Source organism: Conger conger, chromosome 1 (assembly GCF_963514075.1).
Source record: "Conger conger chromosome 1, fConCon1.1, whole genome shotgun sequence".
NCBI classification, from domain to species: domain Eukaryota; kingdom Metazoa; phylum Chordata; class Actinopteri; order Anguilliformes; family Congridae; genus Conger; species Conger conger.
Genome location: NC_083760.1, coordinates 61,085,755 through 61,111,540, shown reverse-complemented (window position 1 = coordinate 61,111,540; position 25,786 = coordinate 61,085,755). Strand labels below are relative to the sequence as shown.

The following is a 25,786-nucleotide window of genomic DNA, read 5'->3' as shown; positions in this document are numbered from 1 at the left end:
AAGCTAAGAAGATTGTGGGAGATTGAGGTACCTTGTTGGCACAGTCAGCTTGGTGTTATGATCAAGAACAGTGAGACATTGAGGGTAACATTAACAGTGGTCATAAAGACTTACAGTACCTCTTGCCCCTGCCAATGTTTGTTGAGAGTTATTTCTAGCAGAGGCAGCCAGTGCGCTGCAAACAGGAAAAGCTAAGGACTTACTTTTTCATCCGATAATTATGCAGAGTCTGTTGCTGATTGTCTTGCATGATTAACAAGTGTGCCAGTTTTAATAATATCACCTACCGACAGCTCACTCACTTTTTTACATGATTGCATCTGAAGTGGAATAGTCCCTCAGCCTTTGCGCACTCAGTGTTAAATCATTTTATTTATTATAATGGAAAAACAAAAAAAATGTTCAAATGAAAAACCTCAGGTATGTAATCAAAATGATTACATGCGGCCCAACTGTTTTTGAAATGTGAAGAGCCGAAAAGCTAATGGCACACTGTCGGAGATAAAGCATTAACCAGCAATGTGAAATTTTTTCTGAAAACCTGTAACCTTTATAATTAACAAAGTCACATTCAGTTGTTATTTTAACTGCCTGCTCAACCAAACAATATCATATATCTATGGGTTTTTGTGGGGTAGAATTTAAGGGGATAAAGGTACTCTTGGTGCATCCTGTTCATCATTTAACAGCACTAAATAAATAGTACAGAATGCAGCCACATTAATTGCCTTCTGGTTCATCAGTTATACCTGTACTAATGAAGAATTTGATATGCCTCCTCCCTAGGTCTGTGGATATATGGAATTCTAGACATTTACATATATATTTGTGTAGCGTGTAGTATTAAACAGCTCACTGTGAATATGTGAATAGTGATGTCTTGGTTGTTTTTGATTTAATAATTTTGCCTACAGCTCTGACTGTGCAGCATGTGGTACTACAGTAAAGATACTTTATATTCTTAATGTGTGTTTGGACTGGAATGGAATGGCTATAGGATCCTTCCTGGTTGGCATAGAAGGACGGCTCAACAGCAGTAGTAACAATTCCCCACTAGGTGGCAGAATAGTGCCGACAAGGTGCGTGCCCTGCGTCTTTTTTATATGCACTTCTGGGATACAATGAGCAGTGGCGTTTGGTACAAGGAAGAGTGTTTTTTGTGCTTTTACTAGGTATATGATGGCATCTACCCATGCAGAGCAGTTTCTGTGCAGAGTGTATACTTGCTGTGGACTCAGGTAGGAAGGGTGAGATCACGTTGTAAGAGGAGTTTTACCCTGTAGGTCATGCATCCGCTGGTGTTTGGCTTGATAGGCCCCAGTCTTTCACTGGCCTTAAATGTCAAAGTGAGGATGTTACCCCAGCTGTTTGAGTGGGGATATTACAGTATGGGTGGAGTGCCAGCCAGATGGAGCCACACGTGCCACCTTTGGCATATGCTCCAAGGGCATTTTCTGCTTTACACAGACCCTGCCAGGAAAGCGAGGCCAGCGTTTTGTCATGGACGTGCCCGATCATATTCTGTCATTTCCTTCTATGTTCACATAGGCCCTGAAGCGCTTTTTAAACTGAACACATTTACGTTTCACTGAACTGGCTTTGATGTCATTCGAGTGCCAGTTCCTCCAGCTGGTGCTGGGTAAATATCGTTTCAGCTCATTGGGCTGTTCGCTCCAAGGCCAAGCTGCCTTTTCTGTCAGAATTATGTTTTTTGTCTGCATGTTTCTGTCTTAATACACTCACACACACGCACCATGCATGTTCACATGCACAAATGCATGCATATACACGTATGCACACACACACCATATACACTCGCACACACAAACGCACACACACAAACAAACACACGTGCACATTGTCTTTCCAGCAATACAGGAGAGGTACACAGCAGACAGCTTTCTTGGTCATGTACTGCCACCCTTCATTTCCTACAAAGCATTGACGGTCACATCTATAGTCCCTCCTACAGTTGGAAGAAATGACAACAAAGGAACAGACTATCATATTGCCTGGACTTGCTCTTCTTTTATGTCCTTCAGAACTGCGAGGTGTTTCCATTAGGCGAATGTGTTCATCCCTCTTTTGAATCCTATTCTGTCTAATTGTGTCCCTTCAGCAGATTTATTTTTTTTAAAAGGTGAGAGGTCATTTTTTGACCCAAGTGAAATAGCCTCTCTTGCTGCCATGAGCGCATTTTTCAATCTGAAAAAAAAAAAACTCTAAGCCATCCAATTACACAATGCACTAAAGATTATATAAAGCCACATAATCGCCAAAACTGCCACGCTTACTAAAACATAATGTATTCAACGCAAGCTTTAATTCCGAAAGTCACAACAAAACTGCAGCACAAACCTTCGCATTTAAGTGCAGCGGAAGGTCAATATTATTATCCTCCTTGGAGATGCACCCTCCACTCCCCTACCCCCCCCCCCCCCTAGTAAAAATACTATATTAATCAGGAGAGCTTTCCATAAATATGTATTGGAATTAGAGGTGGCTATGGGGGTGGAACAAGACTCTCTGACGATCGCTACGGAGAGAGCCTACTGTGTGTTTGTCCAATGTCACAGTGACAGAGGAGGACGCTGTCTTCATTAGGGGAATACATTTCCATTTGGGGGGTAGAGGGGAGAGGGGGAAGAAACACAAACCAGCACCCACTCCCATACTGACCAGACCCCAGCCTCTCAATCTCCCCCCTATGCAGAGCTTGAGAATGTGCAGTGTGCTCCGGAAATGTGCTAAATGTTCGTTTTAGGTGATAAGGAATAGAAAAAGGAAAGTATAGGCCGGAAGATGTCTGACTTTGTATTATTTCCTAACAGATTTATTGCTGTCTATATCACCTGGAACAGAGCCAAAATGGTGCCAATGTTGAGGATTGGAAGGACCCTGTTGCCATTCTGATCACTTTAACCTGATCACTTCCTGTTGTATGAGTAGTGACCCTGGCTCATTTTATGGGATTGTTGTCTGTTCAAAATGGTCAGAATTAGGCTAAAATGTCTGTAATGGTAATAATTATTATTATTAATTATTTCACTGAGCAGACATATCTCCTGAAGGGACATTTGTTTTGTTACAGTAGGTGGAAGAAGTGTAAAGATAAAAAGTAAAAGTGTTCCTTTGTATCTCACATAGATTTCCAGTGCAAATGGATATCACATGAATAAAGGTCACTTCAGGTTTCACATCGACTGATACATATTCTAACAGGAGTGCACACAGACAACAAATTTAGCTTAATTAGGACAGAGGATAGATGATCCAGACTCAAATGGGGGATACACATTTTGTTACATTTAAGAATCACTTCTCTGCTGTAGTCATTTTTATTAAATTATCCCACAACAGCATACATTAACACAATGCACATTTTAATTGTTCAGCTCAGTTTCAAGGAAGCTTGAAAGAAGTTGCTGAAGAGAAGATGAATGTACCGGTGAAATGACAAAATAATATTTCATGACTGCAACTCCCTCAATTTCCTTTGTTCTACACATCTTGAGTGATGAATAGAAAATAAATCTTTTTTTAGGAATAACTATCTCTTCAACTTGATACTTTCGGCAAGCACCGGCATTACACATTGCAAAACAATGAAGATGAAAAATCACTCAAGTGAAAAAACCAATAGACAGTAATCCAAACACCCAGAAAATTATACACGTAAAACCCCACATTTTGACACATCGAAATAAGATATTGATATACTGTAGGCAAAAGGAACCCACTCCCGCATTATACAAAAACTACAATACGTACAATACAAACAGTACGTTGACATTCATGCTGTCTACTTCTTGGCATTCGTTTGAGCCTGGTTCCAAAATCTGAACATCCGCCTTTAGCGGTTGAAGTTAACAATACGTTCTAATTCCCCAACCAAAACTGAGGCACTCCAACGCGTGCGTACACAGCGTTTTTGTGTCTATGCTCAATTAACATTGTTAATGTTACATCGTAACCCTAACCCTAACCTCTACCGCTACCATTTTTCTTTTCTTTTTTTTTTCTTTTTTTTCTGCCGTTTGCCCACGGATTATGTGTAACTACATCTATTATTTAATATATCTGTTCATATTTATATCTATTATATTTCTCCTTGCAATTGCAGAATGTCATCGTGGGGTGGCGCTTATCCACGATTCGGTATATGTGAACCGATTTCCAGGGCATGAAAAATCGACGTGAGATCATGTTAGTGTTGCTCATTTTGTGACACCAGGTAGGGAGTCGGAACAGCGGTGGTGGTGAATTTTTCGCCGAGTCAAGTTGCAGTTTTTGATTCTCGTCTCCTCATTTATTGTTTGATGAAGGGTTGTTTTGCTGCCCAGTGACCAGGTCTAATGAAAGGCTACAAGCCACGTATGCTTTCAGCCACCAGCTGCAGAGACCATCCGCAGCCCAGCATCACACATTCATTTTCTACTATTTTAAAATCATTCATCCTTGAGAATCTACTTGTACTCTATCAATCAAACAATTTGTCACATCAGTACAACATAACTATCTTTTAAAGCTCATCTTGAAAGACAAAGCCATTTCCATCTTCCCCTCAAGTTCATTAGCTGAATCTAGAAGACTGGGTTTGATGAGTTTCATTTAGAAAACAGAAAGTTAATTTTCACAAAATGAGTTTGGTTTGGATATTTAAAGACAGGATCATTTTTATATACGGTGCCATCCAAAAGTATGGTAGCAGTAAAGTAAAGACTGTTTGCTACTTAAGACATCTGAATTTGAGGTCAAAATATGAATATCTGACAATAGTACAAGGAATCAGCTTTTATTTCATGGAATTTATATGCATTTTCCATTTTACAGAAACAGCTTTAGTATCTACAGTTAAATCAAAGCAATAGTCTAATATTTGGTTTCACAGCCCCTAAATACAATAAGTCAAGTCAAAAACCCACAGACATCACCAAACATTTGGTATTTTCATTAGAAATGCTTTCCCGGCCTTAACAGAAGATGCTTTCAGATAAAAATCAAATAAAAGTTTTTGTTCTGTGTTTTGGGAGGTTTCTGTCTTCAAACGCCTCTTCAGCAAATTAAATTGATTTTAATCAGGTGACTGACTTGGTCAGTCCAAAACATGGTATGCTTAGGATTACGAGCTGTTCCTTCCTTTCTTTACACTTTCAGCTTTCCATCATTTATTTTTGTCTCATCTGTCCATACAATGTAACCAAGCAGCATGTGTCGATTACAACTCTTTTGGCTCGTCTCGTATATTTTCACAAAATCTAATCTGGCCTTTCGATTCTTGCTGCTGATGAGAGGTTTGCATCTTGCAGTGCAACCTCCATAACTCTCAAGGTCTGCGTATGGCGGCTTGTGATATTTCCACCCCTACCCTCTGTGACCGCTGGTTAGTTTTAGGGTTTTTTTTTACATTTTGTCATCATCTGCCTGCGTCTTCCTTGGCCAACCTGTATGCCATTTCTTTCTAGGTTCACCAGTGGTCTCAAAATATAACAGTGTTGTAGCATCTATGCTACTGTTAAATTATCGACCTTCACATTTGGGGATTAACAAATTTATTGGGGAGCAAAAAAAAAATATTAAAGACACCACACTGGTTTTTACAGAAAATCATCAAGCAGCATGTGTAAGCAATTTGAGAGATGTAGTACCCCTGCCCATATCTACACAGATTAAAATCGCAATGTCTCATTAATATGCACAGACACAGCCTGCTTGCTTCTGAAAGGCTGCAGTTTTTAAAAAGTCAAGCATATTGCAGGCTTTTAATTAAAAGTTTACAATCCCTCAGGCCTGTCCTACATAATTGTGCTTTATTTTTCATTTTTAAATAGTGTCATTGTCAAATAGGCCCAATAGAACATCTCCAATGAGTGGGTGTTTCTGCATACGTGCATTGTTAATACTGTGGTCTTTATACATGTCTTTGATAAAGAGAGTTTTCCTCTCTTCCCCCCTGTGTATGTGTGTGTGTGTGTGTGTGTGTGTGTGTGCGTGTGCATGTGTGTGTGTGTGTGTGTGTGTGTGCACGTATGTATACATATTCTAGTATATAGTAGGTGTTATAATGTTGTACCAATGTAATGGTATGGCGATTACATTACCTAAATTTACATTTGAGGGATTGTTATGCATACTTTTTGATAGAAAAACGTACATTTCTTGTCTGTTGTTGCAGAGGCAAAAGGTGTTGTTCTTTAACAGGGGCACAGTGAAGGAGACTGGGAGGTGGGAGTAAGCAGGTGCTTTAAATGGATGTATTTCACCCTCTGAAAAAAGACAGGCAGGACACAGCAAGGAGTTTATTAGATTACCACTGATCTCCCCACTGTGATGACCTGAGAACACAAGCAGTCTCTCTCTCTCTCTCTCTATCTCTCTCTCTCTCTCTCTCTCTATCACACACACACACACACATACAGGCAGACAGACACGCACACACACATACACACACCAGTGATGATTAAAGGAATCAGTTGTGGTGCAATACTGCCCCCTGCAGTATCCTAGCAGAACAATTTAGAGTTTGGATCACTTCCAGAATAGCACATAATGTTCTTGTAGAAAAGCTCTTATATGTTAAAAGAATTGCTGATCTGATGGTATTTTTAAGCTGAGTCTTGACAGAAGCATCAGTGTCATACTCTTCACAACACTGAAAGTATGGTACATGTCAGTTGGCTTGCGATAGAATCACATTTACCATTTATTTCCACTGACAGAATCCTCTCTGAACCTCAGGGCAATAATAGCTCTGTCTGCTGCTGTCTGTCAGAGCTGAAGCAGTAGCTATCAAGACAGTCTGGCACTCAAACATTTCCCCCTACACCCTCGCCCATTCAACCTGACTGGGAGATGACCCTCCTCCCAAATTGCACAACATTTCAGTGCGATTGTGGGCCACAGGAAATGTTTCTGTCACACCTCCCTGTCTCACATATAATAGACTTCACAGCAAATTACTGTAAAGCCCAGGCCACAGAGCAGATGAGTTTGACAGACTATGCTCAAAACGACTTCATGGTTTTTCTTTATTCTTGTATCACATTACCAATTTTTAAATTATCTATATACTTTTCTGTCACCTTCCTGTCAGCTTTGACTAGTCTGGCCCTTCTCCTCTGAACTCTCTCATTAACAAGGTGTTTCTGCCCACAAAACTGCTGCTCACTGGATGTTTTTTGTTTTTCGTCGCATTCTGAGTACAATCTAGAGACTGTTGTGTGTGAAAATCTCAATTTTTCCCCATTCTGATGGTTAATGTGAATATTAACTGAAGCTCCCACCCCACATCTACATGATTGTATGCATTGCACCTCTGCCACATGATTGGCTGATTAGATAATCACATGAATAAATAGATGTATAGTTGTTCCTAATAGAGTGCTAGGTGAGTGTACATACAGGGCCATTTTTCATTTATGGGATCATTTTTGTTGGTCTATTGTATAGAGTATTCCCTCAGTGTATTTACTTACATAGAATAACCAAACATGCCAAACACTATTAATGTTCTAAAGGGTTGAAGACCTCCTCCTCAATAAATGTAGGTAAAGGGTTGTCTGACAGAGCTGTGTACCCTGTCCATATGAACAGACAGAAAATTTTACCTATGGATGGAAGACACAGTGTATGTTTGGGCACAGACATATTTTCAAAGGAGAGAGCTTTTACATGACAGTGGAATAATGGTGATAGAAATAACAACAGCAACAACCAAAGCTATTTAAATTATTTAATAGCCAGACTGTTTGAAGTTTCTTTTTAACAGGAAATTGTTATTTCACAGTGTACCAAGTGGCAACTCATTTGACTGAACCTTCCAGCTAAAACATTTTGGTTCCAATATGGTTCTTCTAACATTACCATTAATAACTTGGAATATTCCAGAAACATTTTTAGCAGCAAGTTCTGTTCCCAGAGTGTTCTCAAGTTCTATAAGGATGTTTATATATTTTTTTTAACTCTGAATGTTTGGAAATGACATTCTTACAATATGCCATGTTTTGAAATGTTAATTGAGGGTTTTTTCTAATTCAATTCTATAATATTAATCCATGGAACATGTTATGGCACAACATTCTTAAGATGTTTTTTTTATAAAGGCTACACAAAGGGCATTACAGTTAATGTCCCTTATACACAAACCAATGACAAAGGTAGCCATTCAAGGAGCCAAGCAACTCACTAGGAGCGATTAGGCATGGTTGCTTGATCAAGGACACTTTGACACTTTTTCCCACATGGGTTGAGGATCGAACTGGAAACTTTGAGATTACCACTGAACTAATTGATATGTGTAGGATGTGTAGGATGCAAAAACCACTTAGTTACTGAACATCAACAACATTTGAAAACTGTTGTAATCCATCTCTCTTAACACAATAACATTAAAGGGACATTCTTGAGAAAACCATTTTGTAATGTAACATCAACAATATCCTGACAATGTTCTAAAAATGTTGCAGTGAGAAAATTCCATCTTTGTTAATAAGTAACACTACATATGGATTGGCAAAGTCCTCAAATATCAACATCTCACAACTGCATCAATTCTCTTGGATATACTATCTGGAGGTTTTATGAGGAAATTGACGGGTAGATTGTTTCAAACATATCAGTGTACTTGCAGTGTACTTCTGCAGACTGGCTGTCTCCTGTTTCCTTTAACTCTCCAGGTAATCCCAGACAGTAGCGATCAGGGTTTTATCAGAAAAGCTGATTGATGTATATGTTATTTTACTTTATTTAATGCAATACACAAAACATCTCTGTCACATACATTAAAAAATATTTAAAAACATTAATGCAGACAGACTAATGCAGAAATAAATTAAAAATCAAAGACCAAATTTATATGAAAAATAAATTACAATATTAAAATACTTTTCCACAGTACTGTAAATCTTATTTCAAAGAAATAACGCCTATCCTTACACAAAATAGTATATCTGATTGAATTACTAATTTATCATTTCTTGCTCCGACAATAAAACCCGGAAGCTCAGGAAATGCGGATTCTGTATGACGTCAAAGTTAACCAATCCGCTTAGAGACAGCGACCCGGTCAACATCGCGGGAAGGACGCGACGCTATGAAATATCACAATAACATGGTTGTGTTTTGGGGTGATCATCTGTTGAAACTAGTTAGCTATTTGCATTTTTTAAAAATTAATTCAATGCTCGATTGTTTAGAAAGTTAGGTGAATCTTTGTAAAGCAGCCAAACTGCAGCAGGTAGTTTGCCAGCCCGTTGTATTTGTGTAAACTTGCTTTTTGACTGTATAAACCAGCTAGCTTGCTAAGATAGCTAACTAACGTTTGCTAGCCTAGCCCAACGACACAGTAACCGTGTGTTAACTTCAATCACTAGATTTGTTAAACTGTTCTGTATCCTTGCATATTGTATAACAGTTAGATGAACACTTATAACACTTTAGATGAAACGTATTGTATTAACCTGCTAATCTGGCTCAGTAGCTGCTATAACTGCATGCTAATTAACAGATATACTGTTAATTAGCTGGCGCCAGGTTGCCTACTAACCAGTAACCCAACTACGTTATCAAAAGATGAATGAAACGTGATAAACTAGCCAGCTAAGTTAGCGTGTTGGCGATACCCGTATGAATTGTGACCATCAAATACTTGGCTAACGTAGTTGGTAGCATGTAAGTTATAGCCTCCATTCCTCGGTGACATTGTTAGCATGTTACGTTATTGATGTTGGTAAATATGGTGTAACTTAGCAACTGTAAAACTAGGTTAGGGGCATTTCTAGCTAATCTTACGAATAAATACTGTAACGTTACCTAAGTAGGCTATATGTTGTTGGTAACTAGAGAATAGATGCATTCTTACGCCCCCTTGCAACCTTTCTAATACAGATCTGTGTGTACATTACCTGTAGTGCGCGCCGCGAAGACTAATACTATTATGAATCATGTCCCGCCGACTTACTAAAGAGGAACTGGATGAACAGTTTGAGCAGTTTTTGAAGGAGGTGGGTAACTAACAGCACTGTAACCAATACAAAAACTTACATTCAACAGGGTATTACCAGTTTAATCCTTTAGGTCGGGTCAATTCTCACAGTTTTATACAGTTTATATGGTGATTTAAGACAGTTATCATTCATCTATGTTAAACGCATTAGATGCTTCTTTTATATTTTTTTCAGTAGTGTTATGATATTGTCACGTTCCTACTATATGACATAGCCTAGAACATTACGGCAAGGGTTCCAAAACGTGTCTGTGAAGATGTCAAGATCATGCGGTTTCATTATCCTTACATAAAATGTAAATTACTCTTAACTCATCCTTGTCTGCTGTACAAGAGCCACCCCATGTCATAGATAGATCCATTAATGATGTAATGTTCAAAATATGCTTTTGTGTATTGTGTATGTTTCTTTGTTAAATACTGACTGCATTGCTGCTTACCTGCAGTTTAACAGATAAATGATTTCAACTTGTAACCCCTGGTCACCCTTCATTATAATGGTTATCAGTTACAGGATGGTCGTGTCAGGGGCCTTGAGATGATGCCCCATATGTGGATCAGTTACAGGATGGTCATGTTAGGGGCCTTGAGATGATGCCCCATATGTGGATCAGTTACAGGATGGTCGTGTTAGGGGCCTTGAGATGATGCCCCATATGTGGATCAGTTACAGGATGGTCGTGTTAGGGGCCTTGAGATGATGCCCCATATGTGGATCAGTTACAGGATGGTTGTGTTAGGGGCCTTGAGATGATGCCCCATATGTGGATCAGTTACAGGATGGTTGTGTTAGGGGCCTTGAGATGATGCCCCATATGTGGATCAGTTACAGGATGGTCGTGTTAGGGGCCTTGAGATAATGCCCCATATGTGGATCAGTTACAGGATGGTCGTGTTAGGGGCCTTGAGATGATGCCCCATATGTGGATCAGTTACAGGATGGTCGTGTTAGGGGCCTTGAGATGATGCCCCATATGTGGATCAGTTACAGGATGGTCGTGTTAGGGGCCTTGAGATGATGCCCTACATGCGGCAGAACTGTAATGTGTTACTATCTTCTCCGCAGTCCATTTCTGATGAGTCGGTGGAACTTGGTAGCAGTACTAAAGCCTCCAGTGTGTTGGACAGCTTGGGTAAAACCAGGCAAACGGCAGTGGAAAAGAAGGCGGTCTCACGCCCGTGGTGGCAGGAAGATGAGGACAGTGTGGACTCTAGTGGGAGAGGTAACAATCGGTTTCCTTCTGAGCCTGATAGCTTCCTGCTTTGTTTTTGCTTTGGCACATATGGGATGCTGCGCCCAGTTTTGGCTTGAACATGCTGCTCTTTCACTGTCACAATACAAAGTCGAAAACAAAATATAACACCACAACATCAAATATAACACAACATCATTCACTTCTATGAGTGCTACTAGATTTGCCTGTTGTCAGTAATATGTAGTTCAGAAGATGCTACACTAGAGGTCACTATATATCAAAAGATGAATTGCAGGTGTCTTCTGAGAGCCAGATGCAAATGTAATGTTCCAGTGTGAGTCACTTCAATCAATAACATGCAGTTAACTGTACTGTCGATTCAGTTTCTCCAGATGTCCAGAAGTCTATAAAGGGCAGAAGCAACACTACTGAAATTTGTTTCTGTCATGTTTTTAGGGATGCACAAGATGAACATTTTAGGGCTGATCAGACCAATATTTTTCTGCCCGTAATGATTGGTGCCGATATCGCCCTGTTGTACATGCAATGTATGTAAGAGTTTGAAGTTTGATGTCTAGTTATTTGGTGGACTGTCCTATGGTCTGTACAACTGGAAGTCATTTGTTTGAACTGTTTTGTACAAAAGCCAACATTTTATGTAATACATTTGTGACCATGTACAGTCCAGTATGATCACTGACAGGAGGGGTAGGAGGGTTTGTGCAGATTGGTTGAATGATCCTCACTGGGGATGTGAGCACTTTGTAGACCGCGCAGTGGAAGACGTTCTCTCCATGCTGCCAAGAGGAAGTGCATTATTGAGGGCCTCACACAGGTGGAAGCTCAGCTGGGACTGTGGGGGTGGGACATTATTTTTCTCTGGGCAATCTGCCATGTGGCAATAAACAGCTGCTGATATAATATCAGTGATTCAGCTCATATTGCAACATTGGTACGTTTCAGAGGTATCATTATCTCTCTCTGCTTCTGATCTGATTAGCAACATCAACAGTTGGGGAAGTAGTCTCTATGGCTGACCAGACACTATCTGTTTGTGTTTCTTGTACTTAATTTTTTGTTGGTCCTTGCCTGCCTCAAAGCAGCACTGCTGAGGAATTGTTTAAATATCTCAGCAGCATTGTTGTCTTTTCATTAATTGTTCACTAGTGTCTCTGTGGTTTACTGTATTGAAGGAGACTAGGTGCCAGAAGCTTGTCAGATTTACTGAAACTGCACCAGCCACTATTCAGTATTCAAGGATGCATTTTTTGTAAGAAAATAATTGGTCAGAGGACAAAAGCAAGGGCAAAGCCCTGGTGTGAAGATTGGGATGAACTTCCCTGTATGTTTTGTGAGCAGTGAGAATGGAGTGCATGGTCCTTGTTTACTAAAGGAACCGTTGACTGGAAAATAATCATAAAATTGTGTTCTATGCGAGATGAACAAGAAAGCTTCTATCTTTCAAATTGAATCAACGGAGTTTGTGAAGGAGACTAATGCGCACTATTCACAAGTGAGTAGTTTATTATCTGACTTATGAACAAACTGACATGAAGGTATGTATTAAGAGATTAATTTGATCAATTAAAGTTTAGAGTGGTGTGCCCTCAACTACACTCTAATGCTCTACACTGTACACTACTCAATGACAAAACTTTACACCGCAATACTGCCGGGGGAGAAAAACGGAAAAAAGCGGTAAAGCGCTATTGAACAATAAATGATTGCAGTTTCACTGTTCACACAGGTCCATGCTAACTACTAGTTCATGATTCGTGCTCCCAGTGTGTGCTGGGCACTCATTCAGTGAAACCTGAAGACCGCTGCTTTTCTGAGTGAGGGAGACGTGACCGACCGCGCTCTCAGATAGGACATTTGACTCGGGGAGTCATTGATTGGAGAGGAAAATCGAACATTACTCAGCGCTCCGTAGAACCCGTTCCGTGCCAAAGGCGCTCCGTCACAGCAGGGCAAAAGCGAACATTACAGTTTGCGCTGAACTGGATTAGAGAACGCAGTCTGCTGTATAATCTAACTGCGGGCTTGGTGTGTGGGTGCAGGGTGGGAACTTACACACTAGTCACAGTGGCTGTAGACTCCCGGATTTGTACCAGCCACCCCACAATTTCTGTGTCTTTTGTGCTTGCCCTTGTTGATTGCCGTCACCTTTTTTCCACTGGTGACAGTCTTTTAACACTGCAACTTCATTTAGTTACTTTGCAAAGGACACTCATCTTGCCTACTTTTTTGCTAAATTTACCGCAGGCTATTAAAAGTATAGTTGTTTCGCGCAACTGGGAGGTGCTGTTCTTGCCACGACAGTCTCTGCATTCAATCGAACGTGATCCAAGTTTTACGCTGGGCTGACGTGGAGAGCCAAGTGAGTGCTCCTATTCCTGTGTGTGTGTCTGTGTGCGCGTGTACATACTCACTAGCAGGCTGGCATGAGTGCTGCCCCTTATATATTTCATGATAAGTAACTAGATCTGTGAGGATGTGCTTTCGTGTGTATACACAGTGAGCATTTTATTAGGCTGCTGTAGCCTGTCCACTTAAAACGTTTGACGCATTGTGTGTTCAGAGATGATGTTCTTCTGTTGTAATGTGTGCTTATTTGAATTACTTACTGTCACCTTCCTGTCAGCTTTGACCAGTCTGGCCTGACCTCTCATTAACAAGGCATTTTTGCCCACAGCTCACTGGATGTTTTTCGCACCATTTTCTGCAAACTCTAACGACTGTTGTGCGTGAAAATTCCAGGAGATCAACAGTTTCTGAGATATTCGAACCACCCTGTTCCACCAACAATCATTCCACGGTCACTTTGTCATATTTCTTCCTCATTCTGACATTTGGTCTGAAAAACATCGGAACCTCTTGACCATGTCTGTATGCTTTTATGCATTTAGTTGCTGACGCATAATGAAATATTTGTACAAGCTGATGTACAGGTATCCCTAATAAAGTGCTCAGGTGGGTGTATTCTGTTTACTGTTGTGGTTTATGCTTATACAGTAGGTTGGTGACTGGTTTCGTCCATAGAGACATGGCCTGTGGTCGCCTGTTGAGCCCTTTAGTCATGAGGCTCTTCAGGAAATTCAGAGCTCTATAGCTCTGCTACTTTCAGGGCTAGCTCCTGGCCTCTAAAAGGAGAAGGACGGCTTCACATCAGACGGCTTAATCAATTTTCCCTGGTTTACGTAACCTTAATGAAAACAGCTTGCCATTCTGTAGCAGAAAATCGAGAGAATCCACTCTTTAGGAAACTACAGTTCTGCTTCCTCTCTCAGTTGAGTAGCTATTATTGTCATTGTCTGTAATTAAAGGGCCCTGCAGGGACTTTACATTTTTCTCTCCTTTCCAGCTTCCCTTTCATTTCCTGTTTGTTTGTCTGTTGTTCTTCATCTCATGCCCTTGCCTCAACCCTGCCCTGCCCTCTTTATCCCCTTGGCAGAGGGAACAGGGAGGCGCAGGTTCATAAAAGCGAGGAGGCCCAAGGAGGGGGTCTTGCTGAATGAGCCAGTGGGGCTGGAGAACAACAGCAGGCCCAGAGGGAGCCCACCTCAGGGTATGACCTGAAGCCCCATATTCATCTGGAACCTGGCTCCACCAGCCTCCCCTGAGCCCTGTTATCCCATCCCATTATGTCCTGCGCCCCTGTACGGACCCATACGTAATACGTCATATGGGTCCGTACAGGGTACAGTAGTGCCTGTAGCATGTCCATTACCACATTTTGTCATCATTTGTACCTTATCTCATCATGATTTCCTGGCCCCTTCCTGCCCCTATCAGCCAGCTTCGACTAAGTGCTGCCATTCCAATTATGCCCCGCCCCCTGTAGAGGATCTTGGGATTGGCCTAGCTCACCCCTGTAAACTGCGTTGCTGTTGCGTTTGGTGACACAGCCCTTCTTGCCGTCGTAGGTAGAGGTGGCAGTAGTGCCCGTAGCACGTCCCTTTACCGCCGCTGCTTCTTTTGCACCATCTTCTGTATCTCATCTTGATTTCTTGGCCCCTTCCTGTTCCTCCGTGTCCGCCCCTCCTCCTCTGTACACCGCAGCCCCTGTTCTTCGGCCGACCCCCAAACCACGCAGCAGAGCTCTGGACAAGTTCAGCCATCTGGAGAAGCTCCACAAGGCCAAACAGGCCTCCCATGATGCACTGGGACAGGGTCACAGAGAGGAAGACTCTGAACAGTCTGTACACGGTGCCCTTTGGCAAAGGAGTCCTCCTGGGCAAGAAGATGTGGTTGGCCAGATCGGTCCTGGACAGGAAGATTCCCACGATGCATCTGGGCAGCTGAGTCCAGAGCAGGTTTCCCACAATGCACCGGAGACGACCAAAATTAGTGATTCACAAGGCAACGGGGATGGTAACATCACTTACGTTCTCATACCCTCCCTTTTCTCCAAGTAGCGTACGAGAAGTCGACCTTGTGGAGTTGAATCCTTTGGACTGAGGTGGTTCTGTTTTGCCAGTGCATGTAGAACTTTCTGTTTAGTAATTGTAAATGGTAAAATTCTTTAGTTCTGTTGTGTATGTGAAAATAGAGAATTCACTAGTTTGTCTTTTTCTTCTCAAAGTTGAACAAGTTTGTCAGGTTTTCAATTAGCAAGTTTGCTTAACTTGTGACGTCTTCCTGTAGTGACTGTGATTGTTCCTGTCATTGGGACACTCATTGAAAGCACTCAACTTCAATCATATGCTAGTGGAGAGCTAGCCCACAGAAGGCTTTTATTCCTAGTCATGTGGTGAAATCAGCAGTTAACTGAAATAATGGCTACTTCCCGGCTCTTATGTAAGGCAATTTTCTGAAAATGTGAACTGAAAGCTCAGTTCAATGTGTCTGTTTCCGGAGCACTTTGGTTTTTTTCAGCCTTGTTTATAAAGTGTAACAACATCCTGTTGCGTCATCGACTACACACTTCTTCCCTAGCCACTGCTCCACACTGCTAGCATGACCACTGCCTCACACTGCTGCTCTGACCACTGCTCCACATTGCTGCTCTGATCACTGCTCTACACTGCTCCTCTGACCACTTATCCCCACTGCTTTTCAGGGCTGCTGGCATCTGGGAAGACTTTCCGGAAGTCTCTGAGAAAATCACAACCCATTCAGGAGGAGGATGAGGAGCTGCCCCCAGCCCTGCCCCGTGTGGGAGAAGAGCAGGAGGAGGAAGGGGCAGAGCAAGTCCTCATCAGCAGAGACAGCCTCGAGCCTGAGGGTGAGACATCATCATCATCATCATCATCATCATCATCACTCTTAGAAGGGGCGTGGTTCATGTCTGACATCATAAAAGATGTCATCACCCCTCTGTTTTGGAGATATTGTTTGTACGTTAAAAGACGTCCCACTTCTCCCTGAATACATAGTTACACGGTTGCTTTTGTTTTTATATCGTTCAGTTCAGTTTCAAATGTTTGATAATTGTCTTAATACACAAGTACTGAATGTGTGCTGAAATATAGTGGAAGGAGAACAAAATGGTAATCTTTTGAACAAATTCAAGAACTTGAAAGGTATGTAATCCAAGTAATAACATCTCACCTTTCCTTTCACTTCTCCTTAGTTTTTTCTCCCCTCTCTCGGGACTCGGAGTCCGTCATGGCCAGCGGGCCGGGCTTGGGCTTTGGGAAGGGGCTGGACACCCTGGATGAGGAGGAAGAGAAGGCGCGGTTTTTCTCCGACCTGGAGCGAGGAGCCTCATCCACCATCGACTACTCCAGGCTGAACAGGGAGCTGGACTCGGCCCTATCCACTCCCGCTCACACCCTGAGGTACTGGCTGGGTTTCTCTCTCTCTCTCTCTCTCTCTCTCTCTCTCTCTCTATCTCTATCTCTATCTCTCTCCCTCTCCCTCTCTTTCTGCCTGTCTGTCTGTTTGTATATATATCGCTCTGTCTGTCTACCTTTCTTTCCTTCTGTCTGTCTGTCTACCCCACTGCTTGCCTGTCTGCCCTGTCTGCCCATCTGCTTGTTCCTCTCTCCCTTGCTTTTTAGTGTTCATTTTGTGCAGTATAGCACAATGTGTTTTGTGTCATAGATGTTAACACAATCAGTTGTTTTTCAGGAAAGCAGAGGATGAGAAGAGTGAAGAGGACCAGAGAAAGGAAAGGTCACAGGACTCCAGAGGCTCTGCAGGTGAAATTAACACATCTGTACACAGCCTTACTTTAGTGTTATACTGAGGTTGTGTCTCGTTCACTGGGCTTGTGTCTCATCTTAAGGTTGTGTCCCACTTCCCCTTTGATGTAGCTTCTCCCAATTACAGCGAGGATTTTGAGGATGCGGCGAGCCTGAAAGAGGCCCAGGATGAGGTGAGGTGCCTTTGGTATACGTGAAATAACCAGGCCACTTTTTATTTAAATCAGCTTATTATTCAAATATAGACCCTTCACTGGTGAATCTAGCTGTAGTGAGTGTTTTTTAATTGTCCTTTCACTGCATTACAATGGATGTGAGAATGTGTTTCTACACCGTTCATGTTCCTTATAGCAGAACTTTACGCCATTTTGGGAAAACAAGGACATCTCTTTGAGAATGTGCTTTAATCAGGGGTGCAACTTCTGCTCTTAATCATTGAATTAGCTCAATCATACTGCATCTTGGTCATTTGTATAAGCACCAGCTTCAGTCACAGACAGCAGGTGTATCCTAAAGATTTCACTGTGATCCAGTACAGGAGTAAATGGTAAATGGTTGGCATTTATATAGCGCCTTTATCCAAAGCTCTGTACAATTGATGCTTCTCATTCACCCATTCATACACTCACACACTGACGGCGATTGGCTGCCATGCAAGGCGCCGACCAGCTCATCAGGAGCATTTGGGGGGTTAGGTGTCTTGCTCAGGCACACTTCGACACAGCCCGGGTGGGGGATCGAACTGGCAACCCTCCGACTGCCAGACGACTGTTCTTACTGCCTGAGCCATGTCACACTGGAGTGAACCAGTGTAATCTATAGAGCTGTCAGAAAACTAAAATGACGGTAATTGGTTGGAACAAAAACCAGCACGCAGAACGGCCCTCCAGGACTGGAGTTGTGCGCCCCTGGCTTAGATCCTCCTGCAGTTGCTTGGCAAACTTTAGGAACTTTAGTTTAGGAAAATAAGAGGCCTTCAGTTCTCACTTTTTAGGCATTGTCATTACTGTTTTTTACTGATTAGAAATATGACCGTGATGTGTTTGATGACTGTGCTTGTTTATGTTTCAGAAACCCAGTATGCCTTCCATGCTAGCTAAAGGTGAGCTGTTCATCTTACTCATATGTTTTTGTATAAAAGCACCCCTGCATGTGGGTGGCTTAACTGATTTTGCCTGGTACTTGGGTATGTACGCGTGTGCATGTGTGTGCTCCTGTGTGTGTGGAATTGCCTCTCATTGCTGTGTGTGTGTGTGCATGTGTGCCTGTACATGTGTGCATTCCTGTGCTTGTGCAATTGCCTCTCACTGCTGTGTGTGTGTGTGTGTGTGTGTGTGTGTGTGTGTGTGTGTGTGTGTGTGTGTGTGTGTGTGGGTGTTCATCTGCATGCACATGACCACATATCCTCCTCTCACTTTACAGCAACTCTGTGTTTTCTTATGTTTCTTGTGTTCTCCTGTCTTTGTGTGTTCAGTGTCCCTCCACGATTCCCTGGACTCGATTGGTGGGACTCAGCAGCCGGAGGCGAATGAGAAGGCTGGGAGGGAGGACTGGGTGGAGCCTGGGGAGGCGGAGCCAGCAGGAGCTGGTAAGAGCCCCCCAGCCTGTCCCAACAGATGAGAGACTCTGTCTCTGTCTCCTAACAATACAGGCTGTCCGAGCCTGGGGACCTTCTGCCCACACCCTGTTCACTCATGGGGGTGCCTCCCGGGCCAAATTGGCATTTGGATGGTATTATTATTAAGTGTGCCTATTTAGTATGCCATCCACTCATCCAGTAATAGGAGATCAGTATTGTTTGCCAGCAAAGCACTTGACCTGTCAGTGGGTGAATTGTTTTTAATGGGCTCATGGAGTAGGTAAATTTGTGTGGTACTCAATGGGGGGTATGGATGGTATGGTCTTTGCTGAGCTGTAGAGGCAGGGGGAGCTGTGAAATGTAGTTTTCACTGGAACAATAGGAATGCTAATCTCGCCATAAGCTGTGTGACCTTTCAATGGGGGCTGTGCTCTCTCTCTCTCTCTCTCTCTCTCTCTCTCTCTCTCTCTCTCACAGCTCAGTCGTATGGTCAGAGTGGTGTCAGTGAGATGGAGGCCCTGCAGGAGGCCTATCGTAAGATCAGCGGCTCTGTGGACGAGGCGGAGGGCCACGGGCGGAGCCTCACCCCGGAAGAGGGCTCCAGGGTCCCAAACCGCCACACTCCAACCCCAGAGCCCTCACTAGGCACGGCGAAAAACACCATGACAACGGGGTCAGGTGGGCCACGATCATCCAGCATCTACAGGGCGTTCACTATAGCTTCTGTCTGCCTATCAAAGGTGATTTCTCACCTGCTTGCCCAATCAGAGGAGCTGAATTTCTGATACAGGAGGGTGAAGGAAGTATGGTTTGTGATTTGTCAGTTTTGGTGTTGTCTTCTTGCATTTGCAATATTACATTAGCTACTTCTTTATAGTTATAAGGGCTTTAAAAAAAAAATTACATTTTCTTAAAAGGATTTTGTAAGGAAGGTATTCCCAACATTAGCACTGTATCTGGAATGTTACATTGTGTTGTCTGTCTGTGCTTGTGTCTGTCTGTGATTGTGTGTGCGTGTGCGTGTGCTTGTGCTTGTGCGTGTGCGTGTGTTGCAGATATGCCCACAGCGGAGGAGCTAATGCAGCGAATCGGGTTGGAGTCCGACGATATGCGAGGTTTCTCTCTCCAGCCTGTGAGGTGAGCCCAAACCCCACAGTGAGCCTAGATCCTGCAGACCATCCATGTGTCAGAGCTATTACCCATAATTACACCAAACCCGGGCTCAGAGGTATGCATCAGGGCTATTCTTAGCTCTGACATCAGGTCTAATGCTGAGGCTGCTGCCAACCCAGAAGTTTATGAATTGTAGCTTTGGGATACCTGCCAGCTATTAACAATTGGCAGGAAAGCACAGGAGCTAGCTGAAGCAACGTATTAATTTAACATTTATCAGAAGGAAAGACAGCATTAATGCTAACTGGTTAGCCTGTTCTGATAGATATGAACAGCTGTTCTCATAAATGCAACATGCTGTGTCGCATTTAGCAGAAGGAAAAACAGCACTAATGCTCACCAGCTCGCCTGTCATGATGATTACAAACACTAAAATATAAAATAAAATCTAATATATATATATTTTTTAACAAACTTTATACTTTTAGGTGATTGCCTCGAATAAACTGCAATTTTGCTATGATCTTCTTTCAGGGTTTTTGCCAGTGTGTGGGTCATTCCTATCCTTCTAACATAGTTTATACAAACACATACTGAAAAAAAGAGGACATTGTTCCTGTGCTGTTACTGTTTGCTCTTGCTAGTTGAGCGTAACCATACGCTACAAAAACTAGAAACTTTGCTGTGTTCCAATATTGTCAATCATTGTTAACATCTGGCGGAAGCGCTGCACCCCTCTTTTCTGCCATTGCGAGTGCCTTCACTTGCAGTGAGACACCCGGCATTAGCCGTCGTGCTGCATGGCATCATTGGCTTGTTATTTCAGCGATTGGGCTTTCAGGGTCAGTGAGTAATGTACCAAGGAAGCATCCCCAATAGAGTTTACAGAGTACCCTTAATTGGCATTGAGTGTTTACGGGAAAAAAAAAAAGGTACTTGTACATTGTGTCTCTCTCAGGACTTGTGTGAAACAAACTGAAAAATGTATTCATTGTCAGATATTCCGCCCCCGTTACACTTGCACGCAAGTGCACACACACACTCACTCACTCACTATCTGCACTCCCTGTCTTCTATCATTTTATTTCTGTTTTACCTATTCAATGCCGGAGTGTTCTTGAACTGTAAGCCTCAGCAGTGCCGAATGTTCTAAACGCTAGTGACCCAGCAGTGACCCTGTAGTGCCAGACCAATACCAACATTCTCAAAAACATTATACTGAACAGAATTACATGGTTATAGCCATATTTACATGGAATATTTCAGTTTTAAAAACACTTTTAGCTAGAACAAACAATATTGATGGTAATATAAATGGTTTATTATCAGGGCTTTTCAGTTCGGTTAAATTGTGGAGCCAAATAGTGAAAACCGTTTCCATCAAAATCTGCTTTAGAAGTTGGGCACAACGGGGTGTCTCGGTGGCGCAGCCTGTAGAGCACTGACCGCATGCTCATTGCGAGCCGCGACGTCGGCGGTTCGGATCCGACCGTCCGACATTTGTCGCATGTTTTCCCCTCTCTCTCGCTCCCATTCTTCCTGTCTCTCTATACTATATACTGTCCAATAAAGCTGAAAAAGGCCTAAAAAATATCTTTAAAAAAAAAAAGAAGTTGGGCACAACTAGGCAGACAGTAGGACACAACCATAGCTTGGTTTTATTTGAGTAGATGGATAAACGATAAACTGAATAAATGGATGTGACCTCATACTATATTGTGAAGAGGCGATTCTTTTGATTTCTTGCGATGCCAACATTATATTGTTACTCCAAATATTAAGCTCATTTATGAATAGTCACCAAACTGTATTTCTTATTTATTCCCATAAATAACTAGAAGTGTAGCAATCCAAGTTCATTACAGAACATTAATTCAGACATTAGCCTACTCGCATTAGCCTACTGCAGACATTAGCCTACTCGCACTATGTGCAAAACGGAGGCACATCATTGTGTTTTTAGGCTTTCTTTGTGGGGAAAACAAACTTGTTGACGTACCGTTAGACGTACCGTGTTTGTTGTTACTGCTTTGATAGTGACTGGGTTTAAAACTCAGTTTTCACTAAGTCTAGCTAGTGAACCTAATTTCCCTGAGGTAACGTTAAAGTTGTGAGTAAAATTTCAATATGAATAAAGGATTTTGCTGTTTATACATTTTGGTCAACATTAGTCTCGACATTTGCAAGTAATTTCAAATCCAAATTGCTGCAATATAAGTTCAGGGGGGGTGCAGGATAGAAATTAGACAAAGCTAAGTGGATTCTGTAAGTGGATTATAATTGAAAAAACTAACAGCAGGTAGATAAAGCCTGTTTTTCTTTGAGGCATTTATCTACTTATGTTTTCCCCCCACGTATTAAGTTGGTGGATGTCCTGTGAATGTCTCACTGCCTGAACCTCCTTGTGAAGAAGAAGCTGCAGCTTGTGGCAGGAAATGGCTGCCTCCATTTTGTTCCTGACCTTTGTCCTTGTTCCTGCAGTGAGGCGGGGCCCCAACCAGAGAGCCGGACCTCCTTTCCGGAAACGCACGTCCCCGCGCCCGCAGAGACCCTGGACCACATGGATGTGGGCCGCAGGAGGGTCCAGGAGGAGGTGCAGCGGCTGATGCTGTATCAGGAGGACCCCCCCTGCACCTCCACTCCTCCTCCCAGAAAAGATAGAAAGCAGCAGGTGAGGTGAGGGGGGGAGGGGTAATGTGAAAGGACCTAGTGGAGGGAGAGGTACAAAGAAGAACATTTTTCATCTCTTAAGATGCACTTTAGCCTGGGATGCTAATACTAAAAGTTGTGTAGTGAATTGTACAGAAAAGGTTAGGCTAGTCACAGAAGAATCAGTGTTTTATTCTCAGCTGAAAAGTTCAACATTCTGTATAATCTGTTGAAAACATTAAAGGGCAGAAGCAGTGGTGGAGAGGGGTGCTGGAATGACTCAGCATTTGTGGAAATATGGACAAGAGAGACCGTTAAAGGAATAAGATTGTGAGCGTTCTGTCCCTGACAGTCTTCTGTGAAAATAAAATTGAATGGAATTGAACTGTCCCACGATTTCCCCTCAGTCAGCTGCAGTTTCGAGCACTGGTTTGAAATTTTAATTTTTATTCATGATGTTGATGACGATAATGACTGTGATGAAGATTGCATTGAGCTCTGCTGTTCCCCCAGGCCGCTGTGTGGTCTTCCGGATCCTCCCTCTCCTCCTGGAGGAAGAGTAACCTCCCACCTGCCAAGAGCAAGAGAGAGGCAGGCAGGCAGTCTCCCACGGCAACGAAGACTTCCGGGCCAAGCAGGACCAGTCCACAGGCCAAACCCGTCCCCCTCCCTCACAAGAAGCCCCCGACTCCTAAGCCCCCGGGTCCAAAGAAGAGTGTGAAATCGGTGCCTCTGAAGCAGGGGGGAGCAGGTAACCTGATCACTGATTCAGTGAGACTGGTAACTCACCTGATCACTGATTCAGAGAGACTGGTAAGTCACCTGATCACTGATTCAGAGAGACTGGTAAGTCACCTGATCACTGATTCAGAGAGACTGGTAACTCACCTGATCACTGATTCAGTGAGACTGGTAACTCACCTGATCACTGATTCAGTGAGACTGGTAACTCACCTGATCACTGATTCAGAGAGACTGGTAAGTCGCCTGATCACTGATTCAGAGAGACTAGTAACTCACCTGATCACTATCTCAGAGAGACTGGTAACTCACCCAATCACTGATTCAGTAAGACTGGTAACTCAACTGATCACTGATTCAGTGAGACTGGTAACTCACCCGATCACTTGATTCAGTGAGACTGGTAACTCACCTGATCACTGATTCAGAGAGACTGGTAACTCACCCGATCACTTGATTCAGTGAGACTGATAACTCACCCGATCACTTGATTCAGTGAGACTGGTAAATTCGGGGCCATAGGTTTTTTCCCCTACAGTAACTCACCCGATCACTTGATTCAGTGAGACTGGTAACTCACCTGATCACTGATTCAGAGAGGCAGGTTACTCCCCTGATCACTGATAGAGAGAGGCTCCTCCCAGTGATGCCTCCGGGTCAGTTGTCAGTGAAAGCTTGGCCTGTGCTCTGATATGTACCTGGTCCTCTGAGTGAGCTGTGTAGCTTAGTGTGTACAGTGCTCGTTGGTATCAGGGTGGCTGCATCAGACCATCGCTGAAAGTTCCACTTCAATCAATATCTAAACATGCACATTGTCTGCATCGACCCCTTAAACTGCACTGTGGTCAGAGCCCATTTTAGTAAGTTTAAGTAAGGTGTTAATATTGATGGTGGTTACAGTCTGTCATTATTAGTTTTCTATAGAAAGAAAATGAATGGCTTCTACCCTAGCCCAGACAATAGCAGTGCAGTTTTAGGCTGTTTTATGTTTTCGTGCCGTGGCGCTGTAATTCACGCAGGCCCCCAGACCAACGCGGGGATGAAGGTAAGCAGTGAGCTCATCGCCTCCGTGCAGTCTTTCGCCGACTACCTCCAGCATCAGATTGAGCGGAGCGGTTGCCAGGACAACAGCGAGCCTCGACGTCGCTCAGAGAGAAAGGTGACCTCCCCATACCTTGCCCCAGCGGATTGATTTAACTTCTCTTATGCCTGCAGGCGCTTGGATTAAAAGGGTCGTTTTGTTTCATGTATTTCAGTTTAACCGTACGATTTGGGCCCAGACGTAATTTCCATGTGCGCAAAAGGTCGAGCTGACCCGGCGGCTTTTTAATGCGCTTCCAGACGGCTGCGTGTCCTAGCTGCAGCCCCGGGGCCTGCCGGTGGGCTGTTACTCACAACAGCGTCTCTGGAAATAAAGCCAAAATTGCACCGTTGGATCAATGGACTGTTGCTTTTCTCTTGAAGTGCTAGACAGTAAAAGTGTTTGGGGTCCTGAGGTCTCTCTTCAGAAATGGCAAAACAAAATAACACGTCCACAAGAGTGCTTTCAGTGGGTGAAATCGGGGAAGGGGTAATGAAAGAACACCGCGCGAACAGACAACGAGGACAGCAGGGGTTGTTTTGGTGTGTTTGAAAATAATAACAGGCAGCACCAGTACAGAATTTAAGATAAGCTACCAGAGGCTGAGCGAATCCAATCTGTGCTTAAACTCTAGGAGCCATTCTCGGTTACTGCGCGGTATTGGCAAAAAGCGGTATTTGGAAAAAGCAACTGGTTGCCGGCTTGCTGGAGGTCTATGAAGGAAATTCCTTTTGAAACTAGCTGAGGATAATGGATGTCCAGAGCAGCCTCTAATGGCTTCTTCTGGTGCTTTCATCACTGCTTCTGTTAATAAGGGACGTGGTACCACGTTCATTCACCACAGAGTCGGAGAGGGGAGCACCACTCCACGCTTTCCTGAAGGCACTGCTGAAGTTTCATTTTATGACTTGATATCCCACTGTTTATGCTATACTCTGTAATATTAAAAGTCAGGTATTGTACATTTATAGGGGCTGTAGATATTTCTCACCATGTGACTTGATGTCTGTGACCAGTGTTTCAGCCCTCAATGTGTCACTGTAGGGTTAATTCGACACAGCCATACAGACATACTAGCATTCGTTAGAAAAAGAACAAAGCCAAACATGGGTACACTGTCAGCATCTTAAAGAAATTATTAGAGGCATCCAGCCAGAAAATGTCCCTGGCAAGGATGCCACAATAAATGGCAAACAGTGTTTTAAAAACTACCCTGTAGTTTTAATTCATCCTGAATTATGATAAAGGCATTTCTGCCTTAATGTGCTAAACACA

At 43.0% G+C, this 25,786-nt stretch overlaps 1 protein-coding gene across 3 annotated transcripts in view; it reads left to right on the top strand.

The window, feature by feature from the left end:
* Positions 1-9,010: 9,010 nt before the first annotated feature.
* The window catches only part of cep162 (centrosomal protein 162), a 40,774-nt gene continuing 23,998 nt past the window's right edge, over positions 9,011-25,786 (top strand). The window contains exons 1-14 of one of the 3 annotated variants that reach the window (XM_061220158.1): positions 9,011-9,112; positions 9,909-10,001; positions 11,070-11,226; positions 16,262-16,426; positions 16,775-16,982; positions 17,275-17,345; positions 17,460-17,521; positions 18,420-18,450; positions 18,823-18,936; positions 19,405-19,605; positions 19,983-20,064; positions 22,522-22,711; positions 23,203-23,440; positions 24,450-24,589. In XM_061220158.1, coding sequence (XP_061076142.1) covers positions 9,942-10,001; positions 11,070-11,226; positions 16,262-16,426; positions 16,775-16,982; positions 17,275-17,345; positions 17,460-17,521; positions 18,420-18,450; positions 18,823-18,936; positions 19,405-19,605; positions 19,983-20,064; positions 22,522-22,711; positions 23,203-23,440; positions 24,450-24,589 — 1,719 coding nt within the window. In that variant the 5' untranslated portion in view covers positions 9,011-9,112; positions 9,909-9,941. Of the gene's footprint in view, positions 9,236-9,885; positions 10,002-11,069; positions 11,227-16,261; positions 16,427-16,774; positions 16,983-17,274; positions 17,346-17,459; positions 17,522-18,419; positions 18,451-18,822; positions 18,937-19,404; positions 19,606-19,982; positions 20,065-22,521; positions 22,712-23,202; positions 23,441-24,449; positions 24,590-25,786 lie in introns of all 3 variants that reach the window. The other 2 variants (XM_061220143.1, XM_061220151.1) reach the window with 2 other exon arrangements.